This window comes from Peromyscus eremicus, chromosome 11 (assembly GCF_949786415.1).
Source record: "Peromyscus eremicus chromosome 11, PerEre_H2_v1, whole genome shotgun sequence".
Classification (NCBI taxonomy): domain Eukaryota; kingdom Metazoa; phylum Chordata; class Mammalia; order Rodentia; family Cricetidae; genus Peromyscus; species Peromyscus eremicus.
This window is the reverse complement of record NC_081427.1, coordinates 33,754,777-33,767,524: the sequence shown is the minus strand read 5'-3', so window position 1 is coordinate 33,767,524 and position 12,748 is coordinate 33,754,777. Positions and strand designations below refer to the sequence as shown.

Sequence of the window (12,748 nt, the reverse complement as noted above, 5' to 3'; positions counted from 1 at the left end):
ACAAAGAAAAGGCTTCTGGGAGAAATGGTTACTATAAGCAAAAGGCTCCCAAATACAATACAACTAGTTAATCTTTTTCCTTTTCCCATTATTTTTATCTTCTCTGTTAGCAATGGCAGTCTGGAATTTCTGTAAGTGAAAAATATGAGGGGAAAAAAAAACCCACTCATTTCGTTTTCTGTTTATAATGATCACTCACAAGTACCAGGTCATAAAACTTGGTTTTCCTTGCATGTATCATCAAGGACTGGAAGCACACAGGGAAGTCAATTTTTACCTGGTTTTACAGGTGATTTACACCACAGTGCCTGATGAGTGTGAAATGTTCGCAAAAAGTCTTTCTTCCCCGGTAGAACCTTACAGGACCCCAAGTTACTAAGGAAAGGACATGAACAGCCAGTCACCACCGTTTTCAAGAGATGCGCCATGTTGCTTGGTGCTCCCAACTTTCCAAATCCCCGACTCCTTAATGGCGAATTACTAAAAAGAAAGAAAAGAAAATGTTTACATGCCAAGAAAAAAACTACCTTGTCATTTGAGCATGAAAAAAAAAACATATAAATTATTCATCTAAAGGGTCTGCATCTGGAAGACAACTGTATGCTGCCATCCACAAAGAATTTGGTTGTCAAATCTTTTACTTGTAGACAACACTTCAAAAGTTGTTTCAAATCCAGCATTTAAAATTTGAAATCCATTTTCTACCTAAAATTGAGATTATAAACTCAGTATCCAATTCAGGCCTGAGTCACACGTGTGTGTGTGTGTGTGTGTGTGTGTGTGTGTGTGTTTGTGTGTGTGTGTGTGTGTAGCTGAAGAGTTTGTATATACACACCTAAGCTAAGCCACATCTTACACTAAAGTTATCTTCTAAGTCAACATATTTTCCAAAGAGTTACATATAGCCAAAGTTACATTTGAATTTCCCTTAGGTTATCTAGAAAACACTGCTAGGCACTAAGTCACACAAAGCACATTGCCATCCTATCCATTGCAGTAAAATACTTAGCTCTGACAGCGGGATCTCCTGATCTATGTCTAAATGAACATGAGATTCATGTTTACCTCTGAAGAAAATAAACATGCATGGGATAAGACTCAAAAAAGAAAAAGGAAGAAAAGCCCCATAACATCTTTACTACCCCAGGCTTTGTTTGTACACATGCACATAACTGTGAACTCTTTTGAAAGTGGTTCTCAACAGTGGCCAGTATTATTTGCAAGTTTTTTTTATAATAATGTTTCTTTAACCAGAATGTGACCACTTATTACCAATTCTAAGAGGGCTAGCTGAAGTAGTGCTCTGTTGTATCTTCACACACCTCTGCCCTGTTCGGCAGTGTTCGGCAGATCCCCAGGGATTCACGGAAGGCATTCCCACACTCCCCATGTTCCTCTACATTTCTCTTTGCTTGGAGAATGAGAAGAAGCCGAGGGTCCAAAGTCTATCAGTCAAACCTGGCTAACATTATCCACTCCACCTATAGGTACTGATCCGTGACGAACTCTTATAGGGCCAAGCATCCGATCCAAGCTGGCTCGGCAACCACTGGTCCAGGCATCTGAGGAGTATTTAGCTCATTTTAAATCTCAGAGCTGTTACTACAACTTCCTAAACAGACTTCTCTAAAACACGGAGAGGGAATACTGGTGACTTAAATGATCGATCCAAGGGTTGCTTATTAACTAGATGCCCTTTAATTCAACAAACGTAGCCCAATGACAGAATCTCAGAGGCCCTTTCTCTTCTTGGGTCATCCCATCTCCCCCCATACACACACACCAACCACTGTTCTCAGTTGGCAAAGCTTCCCCAGACTTCATCAGCAAATCAATGAAAACGGCCTTAATGGAACCCTGCATTGCCCAAGTCTGCCACTTCCTGCTTGTTTAACCTGAACTACTTTGAGCCTCAATCCACTAACCAATAAAAGTGGTAGAAAACAGCAGTTTGCTGAGGTCCTTTTAGAGTCTATGATTGTCTTGCCTACTAGGAAAATAGTAATTTGGTGTTGAACAGATCCTTAATATCAAAAGCCCAATCTTTAAAAAAAAAAACAAAAACAAAAACAAAAAACACTTATTCAGGTCTTAAACATATAAAGCAAAGATCAGGAGGTTGTTTATTGGCCTAATTTAAATATAAATGGTTCTGAAAGGGATTCAGAAACTATCTGAACCATCTTATCACTGGCTAGTCTATGTCTACTCCAAAAGAGTCAGATTTTCCCCTTCCCTTCAAAATTCTCTATTACCTGATCTTCCATGTACTTCTCAAGCCTTGAATCAATATCAGGATAATTTTGCCACTCAAAGTTTAAAAGAATAAAATACCTGTTTTAGTATGGCATTCATGAAGCTTCATAATGTAAGTTATAAGGATAACTGCCTTCCCAATAAGTGTGTGTGTGTGTGTGTGTGTGTGTGTGTGTGTGTGTGTGTCTGTCGCCAAGAACCCAGGACCTTACACTCACTAGGAAAGTGCACGACCACTGAACTACATCCTCAGCCTTCCCCAAACAAATGTTAAAACCCTCTAGAGTCGAGGGCAAGGAGGGCCTGACCTAGCAAAAGAAGACATTACAAATCTGAACTCTGGGTTGGAAGCCCCTTCTGCAATTTATTGTAGGTGTGACCTTCTTGAATTACCCCATTCTCTGTACCTCATTTCCTCCCTCCTCTTTAAGATCAGAATAATAGTAAAAACCTACCTCATAGAGCCGTGAGGATTAAAGCAAAGTGCCCTGACCATAGGGTCGTGGGGAGGATTTAAAGAACACAAGATCCTGATTGGTTGTTCCATTCACTATTACTATCCTTGGCCCAGTGCCTTGCACTAAACAGAGTAAGTCAATTAATATTTTTGACTGAACGCTTAAATAACTAGGGCTGAGTCTCCTGGAGCCATTTTGAAATAGATTCCTGAAACAGAGTTTCAGAACTTTTCCCTCGAAAACAAAATGTTTGTGTAGCCTTGTAGAAAGCCGATCCTATCAGCAAAGATAAACTATTTGCTGATGTTAGAATAATCCTAAACTGTCCTTACAATAAACGAAAAAAGAAAGAAAATGGATGGAGCCAGGGGGCGGCTCATGGTTGTAAATGCCAGCACTGGGGAGGTGAAGGCAGGAGGAACCAGCTCAAGTTCAAAGCCAGCATGGGCTATACATAGACTTTCCAGCCAGTCAAAGCTGCAGACTGAGACCTTCCTCTTCTCAAAATAAAAAAGTACAATAAGAATAACGAAATAAGAATGGAAAAATAACTGACATTTGCCCAAAAAACAGGGTGCAGTGGGCAAGTCAGGTCCATCCCGCTGGACAAAGTTTCCTAATGGCTGCACACCACCACAGGACCAATAAAGGACACCTGCAAGCATAAACAAGAGTCATGCTTTTTAAAAGCTAGGCATACCAACAAGGACACGATACCCTCCCCTGGCAGGCAGCATGACCTCGCCCAAAGACACTGGTGCCACGGCCCCGGTCACAGGTGCTGCCCTCCCTCAGCAGCTAAACTGCCACCCACTGGCACGTGCTACTGGACCTCTATTTATAACCTCCTGTGGAAGCCCATTGGCTCTCGCTACATAGTAGTCATTGTGCCTCTCAAGTTTGAACCAGCTCTGCTCAGGCTACACCCCCACCCCGCTCTCCTGCCTGGCCAATCCAAGGCCCTCTCTCAGTCTTGTAGAAACTGGCACCCACTACCACCACTCGGTCCTGACCTACACCCACCCTTTTTTTTCCTATGTACCCAACTGGGCACCCTGCCTGAACACTCTCAAGGTTCAAGTACAACTTAGGGGAGTCCAGCTGCCATTCTTCTAGGTCCATCCCCCATCGAAAGTCCTCTATGACCTCTCTTCCAATCCCTCTTAGTGCCAAAACAACCAGATACAACTTTCGTAGTCCTTGCCTCCACCCCACCCCCAACCCCCACCCCAGGATCCAAGATCTGCACCAGCACAGCTGTCACTCCGTTCCTTGTCCTCTGCCGGGGTCCCTGTTCCCACACCCACCCTCCCATTCCCTTCCACGTCACCCCAATGGAATACACACAAAAGGGCCCCTGAGGCACGGTATTCCTTCTCCGCCGGTCGCCTGCAGGAGCCTTTTGCACCCCATTTGCTAGACACTGCCGACCCCGCCCCTCTTCTGCTCCCTGACAGGTCCCCTACGCCGCAGGACCTGGGGGTCAGCACTAGCTACCCGCTTTCTCCAGCAGCCCCCAGGCGCCGCCGCAGGGCCGGGTGGCTCACCTAGGCGGGCAGGCGGGACAGCTGGCGACCCCGGGGCTGCAAGCAAACGCCACGCCGCCGCCGTGCTGGCAGACCCGGGCTCGGCCCGCAGCGTTGTGCCTCCAACCCGGAAGAACAGCCCCAACCCTGCGGCGGCAGCGACGACCACGTGACACAGCACTGCCCCCACCCGGACCCGTGCCCCCTTTCGACACCACCACCACCCCCACTCCGCCTCCCCTCTGCCTCCCGCCAAGCCCGCTTCGCCCGATCGCCCGCCCTCTCTGCAAAGGAGAAAGAGACTCCACCGAATGCACCCTTAGGGCGCAGCAGCCGGTAAGGGTCCTTCCTCTCCCGGTGACCGCTGAAGCCCCTTTGTCTCAACCGGGGGCCCCCAAAGGCCCGCAGGCCCGCCCCCTTGCTCTTGCTCAATCGGTCTCTTGTCAATCAAACCTGGGTGCCAAGCACTGCAACTCAAGTTTTTAGGAACTCATTCCTCTTCTTCCCCTGGAGACTAAGTTACAACGTGTGATTTCCTCACCGGTGTCCCAGCAGAACAAATAAGCGGATACTCTAACTCCACTCTCGGTGCGAGACTTTCGTCTAGCTCTCTAGGAAAAAAAAAAATCCAAACTTCTGTAACTGGAGAGGACTTCAGCGGGAGGAAGCCGAGGGCGGGAATGGGGGCGTTGTTTTTCCATTCTGGACGGGAGGTGGGGTTAAATTCCTCACAAACGAAGTCAAGGACTGAAAAGGAACACACATGTGCGTATTTGGCTTTCAACAGCGAAGCCAGCCAAGAGGAAACCCTGAGTTACTGTTCACATAGGCAGCGTCTGGAATGTACTCGTAGTTGACTGTGTCCGCGTTCCTGATTAAGGGAATTCAAAACATAATGACCTAGTCAGTCGATAGTGATTACGTTCTGTTACTTGCTTCGCAGGTACATTCTGATTAAACTTATCCAACGCTGAATCGGCAGAAAATGTCAGTGTAAGAGTGGTGTTCCTTTTCTTTTTCTTTTTTTAATTTAACTGAAATATTTAACAGAAGGGGGGAAAATCAAGTATTCAGTATCTTTTAAAAAAATAATTGAACCAGGGGCTGGAGAGATGGCTCAGCAGTTAAGAGCACTGACTGTTGTTGTTGTTGTTGTTGTTGTTTTTGATTTGTTTGGTTTTTTTCCTTCCAAAGGACCTGGGTTCAGTTCGCAGCACCCACATAGCAGCTCAAAACTGTCTATAACTCCAAGATCTGACACCCTCACACGGACTACATGCAGGCGGAACACCAATGCACATAAAATAAAAATAAATAACTGAACTCCAGAGAAACCCTTACTTTGAGAATGTGTCTTGTATTTATACAGCACAAAAGGGTCATTGGACTAATGGAGTCCCGACTGCAATCCAAAGTCAACTTGTCCAATGATGGAGGGAGTGGGAGACAGGAGAGGACTCAGCCCCGTGATTTAAAATAATAATCATACTGCGGGTACAATGAGGCAAGAGCATAAAAATTTAAAACTCTTTTGTGTTGGGGACTGTAGCTCAGTGCTGTAGGGTCTTCATATGCAGGGCGCTTCTAAAACCAGCAAGTCTAGCCTTGAAAGGCATCTGCCTTCACACTCCCTTTTGTTTTTTGTTTTTTATTGCTTTCTTTCTTGGTGTTGCTTTTTTTTTTTTTTTCCATTCCTCCTCCCTTCATTTTGATTAACATTCCCCTGCCCTGTTCCTTCCTCCATCCCCCTATCTCCCTCTTGGAACTGTTCCACAAGCAATATTCCCCCCCCCCACTTCATTTTACAAAATGTTCTATCATCCCTCCTCCCTTATGGGACCTTCCCACCCCACTGGCCCTTTTCTAGTTTTCTGGCTCCCTGAGGTTCTCCAAGTTAAACACTCAAAACTAAAGAATTGTGCCTGGGATCTGTGTGGGGGCCCACAGAGACTCCCTAGTAAGACCTTACTCAAGGTCAGAAAAATCTGAGCTTGCTTTGCCCAGCAGGGTTCATAATGTGAAGACTGGCCAAGGGCGTGGTTACCAGGTGTTTTGAAGGATCTACACTTGTTGGTACTTTATATCTTGACCTTGAAAGGGAGGTCTTCTGTCCCTCCTCTTGCTGACGTATAAAAGCCCATCATGATTAAACTCTGGGTGACTGAGTATGGACCCAGGGCCCTCTGGAAGCTATTCTGTGTCTCTGTCTTCCTCATATCAGCCTTTATTTCTATTTAATACTTCCTCATTCCTCTCTCCTCCCTCCAAGAACCCAGATCGGCAGATCGCAGCTGGCCTCCTACAGATCTGCATATGAGAGAAAACATAAAGCATTTGCCTTTCTGGTTGGTCCTGGGTTATCTTGCTCAGTATAATATTTCCAGTTCTACCCATTTAACTGCCAATCTCATAATTTCGTTTTCCTTAATAGCTGAGTAAAATTGCATTCTGTACACGTACCACATTTTCACTGTCCATTATCAATGGATAGACATCTAGGCCGATTCCACTTCCCAGCTACTGTGTATAGCGCAGCAATGAACGTGGACCTGCATGGTCCCTGTAGTAGGATATAGATTTCTTAGACTGTGTTCTGTTGCTCTGAACAGACACCAGGGCATGGCAACCCTTATAAGAGAAAGCATGTAACTGGGGCTTGCTTACAATGCTCCCATTATCATCATAGTGGGGAGCACCGTGGCAGGCAGGCTGAAGTAGCTGAGAGTTCCGGATCAGCGGAAGAACCAGATACCAGGACTGGTGTGGGCTTTTGAAATCCCAAAGCCTTTTCCCAGTGACTCTAACAAGACTACACCTACTCCAATGAGGCCACGCCTCCCTAATGACCAGGCATTCAAATACATGAACCTATAAGGGCCATTTCTACTCAAACAACCACTTCTTTCTAGCTGTTTTTGGAGGAAATTCCAGACTGACTTCCTAAACGGCTGCACTGGTTTATACTCCCATCAGTAGTATGTAAGGTTTCCCGTTTCCCCACATCCACATCAGCATTTGTTATCAGTAGGATACTCATAAAATTTAAATCCTGTGAAATTTGAGAGGCTTTTCGGCCAACAAAGGCTTCAAGATAGTATTATCTTCTAGAAAATTTATCAGATTCAAGAACATACCATTATCATCAACTTTAAAGCCTAAAAACCAAAGAGGTACCTAATACTCAAAAAGAAATGTAAACTGAAGCTGAGAAGACACGCTATTAAACATTGGACTCTAAGGCCAGTCTGGGATGCATGAGACCCTGTCTGAAAAAAAAAAAAAAATTTTAAATGAATGAATACTGAACTCCAATGATGACTTGTTACCAAGACGTGGCATGTAGTGAAAGCCAGGCCAGAAAATAGCTAGTTTAATACATTTTCATCACAGTTATTATGCTATGTCAGCAGTTTACCATTTCAAGTTTCCGTTTTATGAATATTGTGGTTAAACTGGGTAGGCATGGTTCACATCTGTAATCCCGGCACTTCGGAGGCTGAGGCAAGAGGATTGCCCTGAGTTAGCTTTGGCTACATAGTGAGTACTGGGCCAGCTAACAAGACCTGTCCAAAAAAAAAAAAAAAAAAAAAAAAAAAACCACGGTGATTATTATTCTTGGCTAATTGAGAGGTTTGATGAGATAAGATTCTTAGTTGGTAATATCTAACAATCATGCACTTGGCAGGTTTTAAAAGAACCATCATCAAGGCTGGGAGTGTGGCTCAAAGGTAAAGAAACTCTTACCAAAAGAAGCAAGATGTTGAGATGAACTTAATCTTGGGATGACCCATCAAGAGTGTTTGATCTCAGGAAGTAAATATATTAATGAGCTGAGTGAACTGATGCTAATCAATATTAATTGGAAGAAAACTGACACCAAATGGCTAGCACAATGTCAACTGACAATTTGATCTATTTAAGTAAAAGCACTTGCATTGGGAATTATTGTGAGCATCCATAAATCTAACTTCTGGCATCGGCTCCTGGGGAGTCTGAGCATAAGGGAATACCGTGAGCCTAGGAGCTGGAGACCAGCCAGAGCCACATAGCATGGCTGGGCCTCTTAAAATAAAAAAACTAGCCGGGCGGTGGTGGCGCACGCCTTTAATCCCAGCACTCGGGAGGCGGAGCCAGGCGAATCTCTGTGAGTTCGAAGCCAGCCTGGGCTACCAAGTGAGTTCCAGGAGAGGCGCAAAGCTACACAGAGAAACTCTGTCTCGAAAAACCAAAAACATAAAAAAATAAAATAAAATAAAAAATAAAAAAAACTAATTCAGCATACTCATGTGGTAAGTGCTAATTATAAAAATCTTTGGGGTTGGGGATTTAGCTCAGTGGTAGAGTGCTTGCCTAGCAAGCACAAGGCCCTGGGTTCGGTCTTCAGCTCCAAATTAAAAAAAAAAATCTTTGTCAGGTGGTGATGGTGCTCGCCTTTAATCCCAGCACTCAGGAGGCAGAGGCAGACGGATCTCTGTGAGTTCAAAGCCAGCCTGATCTACAGCGTGAGTTCCAGGACAGCCAGAGCTATACAGAGAAACCCTGTCTGGAAATTAATTAATTAATTAAAAACTTAATCAATATAAAAATAGTGGTATCAGCAGGCAGTGGTGGTACACGCCTTTAACCCCAGTCAGAGGCAGACAGAGCTACTTGAGTTGAGACCAGGCTGGTCTACAAAGCAAGTTCCAGCCAGAGCTCTACATAGAAACCCTGTCTCAAAAAAACAAAAACAAACAAACAAAAAAGATAAATGGTATCTTTGGAGAGCTGGGAAAACAATAAAGGAGAGAGAGACTATTAGCATCCTCGAGCTGCTGTAACAAATTACTGTGAGGGAGCTCAAGCCAGGCCATCCCAAAATACTTCTTTACTGTATTTAAAGATTACCCTTCAGAGGGACTACAGACAAGAGTAACGGAAAAAAGGGTGCTCCTTCCGGGGTAGTTTGAGTCTAGTCAGAGTAAATGGCAGATGCACACAGGCTTTCCCTGAGCACCACACACCAACCAAAGACATTCCTACAAGGGGAAGAAACTGGGGATCTAACACTACCCCAGACAGGGACTGACAAATGCGGCCTTCTGAAGACAGACAACATGTTACCTTGGAGACTTTATCAGCCTGACAACATGACCTTTAGTTGGGTGCATTTTCAGCCTTAGCTCAAAATGCTACTTCAGCTTTGCTTCTCCTACCTTCCTTTGAGTTTCGTTCAAACTCATAGCATAGGACTTCAAAACCATAACAATGCCTTTAAAAAGTAAAGAGTGCCCAAGAGGGGCATGGGGAGCTCACACCTGAAATCCAAGCACTCAGGAGGCTGCAGCAGAAAGAGTCACGGGAGTTCAAAGCCAGCCTGGGGCTATATACTAAGTTCCAGGCCAGCCTGAGTGACAGCATAAAAGCCTGTCCAAAAAAAAAAAAAAAAAAAATCTAGGGGTTGGGGATTTAGCTCAGTGGTACAGCGCTTGCCTAGCAAGCACAAGGCCCTGGGTTCGGTCCTCGGCTCTGGAAAAAAAAAAAAAATCTAATTTCAAAGGTATGGTTTAAATAGGAATGCCCCCCCCCCATATACTCATGTGTTTGAATACTTGACCCATAGGGAGTGGCACTATTAGGAGGTGTGGCCTTGTTGGAGGAAGTGTGTCACTTTGGGAGTGGGCTCTGAGGTCTTACATGCTCAAACTAGGCCTAGTGCGGCAGCCTCCTTCTGCTGCCTCCAGATTAAGATGTAGAGCTCTCAACTCCTTCTCCAGAACCATGTCTGCCCACATGCCACCATGTTTCCCGCCATGATGATAATGGGAAAAAAAAAAAAACTCCAAAACTGTAAACCACCCAATTAAATGTTTTCCTTTGGAAGAGTTGCCGTGGAAATGATGTCACGTCACAGAAACAGAAACCCTAAGACAGAAGTGTAGGTGAGAGACTCAGAATACAGTTCCATAGAGCCTAGCAGTTATTATACTGCTGAGCATTTATTCCAGAGAAGTAAGAATTTATTCTCTCACCAAAACCTAAACATGAAAGTTGGTAGTAATTCGATCTAGATGTCCCTGGTGAATAGTGAATGGCTAAAGGGACTATTACCTGAGAGACCATTGTACATGACTACCGTGAAATATTACTGAAAAAAGAAAAGGAAGACACAACTTGGATGAATTTCAAATAGGCGAAAAGAAAGAAAGCCAATCTCAAAGGCTATATAACATGGGATTCCATTTATACAACACTCTTGAAAATACAAAATTATGGAAATTCAGAGTAGATTCATGGTTATCAGGGCTTAAAGAAGGGGTGATATGTGGCACTGGAGATGTCCTGCAATTTCACTGCATCAGTGACAGACAGTACCTGGGCGGTGAAACTGTCCTCGAGCTTTGCAGGATGCTGATATTGAGAGACGCTGGAAAACAAGTGCCTAGGCTTCTCTTTTCAGCTGTACAACTTCGTGGGAATCTACAACTACCTTAAAATAAAATGTTTAATTAAAAAGCTAAGCCTAGAAGGTATCGTTAAATATTAATGGTAGAACCTAGGAGAAAGATGCATGAACCTATGAAATTTTTTTAATTTGCTGAATTTTTATATAGTCTCTAAGTTAGAAAAAGAATATATTAACTCTTACAATTATTCTGAGACTAGGTTGTAGTCAGACTTTTCTTTGGGCCATTAGCTCACAAATAATGACATGGAGACTTTTTATTAACTATGAAAGCTTGGCCTTAGCTTAGGCTTGTCTCACTAGCTCTTATAGCTTAAATTAACCCATTTATTTTCATCTATGTTCTATTGCATGGCTTGTTACTTCACCTCTCCATACTGCCCATGCTGCTTCCTCCGCCTCTGGCTGGCGACTCTGCCTTCTTCCCACCATTCTCTCTCTGCCCTGATGTCCCAGAAGTCCCGCCCATCTCTCCTGCCTAGCTATTGGCCATTTGGCTTCTTATTACACCAATCACAGCAATACATCTTCACAGTGAACAAATACCCCACAACACTAAGTTCCAAGGATTCTCATAATCCAAGGGATAAACATAACACATAACCAAATTATTTGAAGTATTTGGAAGTACCTCTTTACCTGTGGCATAATTTGTTGAATGGTTTCTCATCAATGGAGCTTTTCTGAAGTGTTGGTTGCTGGTTCAGGAAGCCATCCTGAACTTAAAGAAAAGGATTTTACAACTCTCTGCCCTCCACCCCATTTTTATTCCGTGTTTCCAGAGTATTTGTCCTAGTAATGGTGCTGGTCTTTTTCTCCTGAGTGGTCAAAGTTCATTCTCTAAGGATTGCATGGCTCAAACATTCTACTACTAGATGATACATCAGCTGTTACATCTTCCTGTGATGGCTTTTGAGGAGAGGACAAATTAAAGTGTCTCATGGCAACAACTCAGTTGTTTTTAAATAGTTTGGGGGCATAACTACTTTAGGGACTTAAGCCTCAGAAACCTGAAAATTACCTATAGATCCATACGGATGGTTAGGAATGTTATGTTTCCTAATCTCTATAATGGGTGTAAGAATACAGAAGCATATGCCATTGTTGTGATTTGAAGATGAAGCACCACTCCCTAAAAGGCTTCTGTGTGTTGAAGGCCAGGCCTCAGACTGCTGTGGGATGTATGGCAAATGTGTTGCTGATTAATCAATAAAACACTGATTGGCCGTTGGCTAGGCAGGAAGTATAGGCGGGGCAAGGAGGAGAATAAAGCTGGGAAGTGGAAGGCTGAGTCAGAGAGACACTGCCAGCCGCCACCATGACAAGCTGCATGTGAAGATGCCGGTAAGCCACGAGCCATGTGGCAAGGTATAGATTTATGGAAATGAATGAATTTAAACTGTAAGAACAGTTAGCAAGAAGCCTGCCACGGCCATACAGTTTGAAAGCAACATAAGTCTCTGTGTTTACTTGGTCGGGTCTGAGCGGCTGTGGGACTGGCGGGTGAGAGAGATTTGCCCTGACTGTGGGCCAGGCAGGAAAACTCTAGCTACATCAGACAGGTGCCAGATTGAAAGGTATGGGTCATAAGGATGCTAACATCATCAATGGGTTAATCCCCCACTGATGAGCTGCTAAGAGGTGAGACCCTGCTGGGAGGAGGTGGCTCATTTGGAGGCATGTCTTTGAAGGCTATGTCTTGTTCCTGAGCCCTTTGTGTCTTTCTCTAAGCTTTTCAAGGACAACAAGATAAGAAGTTCTGCTCTTACACATGCTTTCTGCCACATCATGATGCAGGAACAACACAGCCAAGAGCCCACACAGACGTTGAGACCTCTAGAACTACAACCCAAAATAAATTTTTCCCCCTTTGATTTATTTGTAGCTCGAGCTTTCTCCAGCTTCTTCCTGGCCCTGCAGTCAGGACCAATCTCTCCCACCCACATCCCATAGCTGCTTGGTCCCAAGTAAACACACAGAGGCTTATATTATTTACAAACTGTATGGCCTATGGGTCAGGCTTCTTGCTAGCTAGCTTTTTTAACCCATTTCTATTAATCTAT

General features: G+C 44.1%; 1 protein-coding gene across 5 annotated transcripts in view; it reads right to left on the bottom strand.

The window, feature by feature from the left end:
* Nnt (nicotinamide nucleotide transhydrogenase) overlaps positions 1–4,905 on the bottom strand; it is a 91,973-nt gene extending 87,068 nt beyond the window's left edge. For 2 of the 5 annotated variants that reach the window (XM_059276093.1, XM_059276097.1), the window contains exons 1-2: positions 2,712–3,513; positions 278–480 (exon numbers count right to left, since the gene is read on the bottom strand). In XM_059276093.1, coding sequence (XP_059132076.1) covers positions 278–480; positions 2,712–2,803 — 295 coding nt within the window. In that variant the 5' untranslated portion in view covers positions 2,804–3,513. Of the gene's footprint in view, positions 1–277; positions 481–2,711; positions 3,514–4,261; positions 4,376–4,693 lie in introns of those variants that run through there. The other 3 variants (XM_059276094.1, XM_059276096.1, XM_059276095.1) reach the window with 3 other exon arrangements.
* Positions 4,906–12,748: the final 7,843 nt, after the last annotated feature.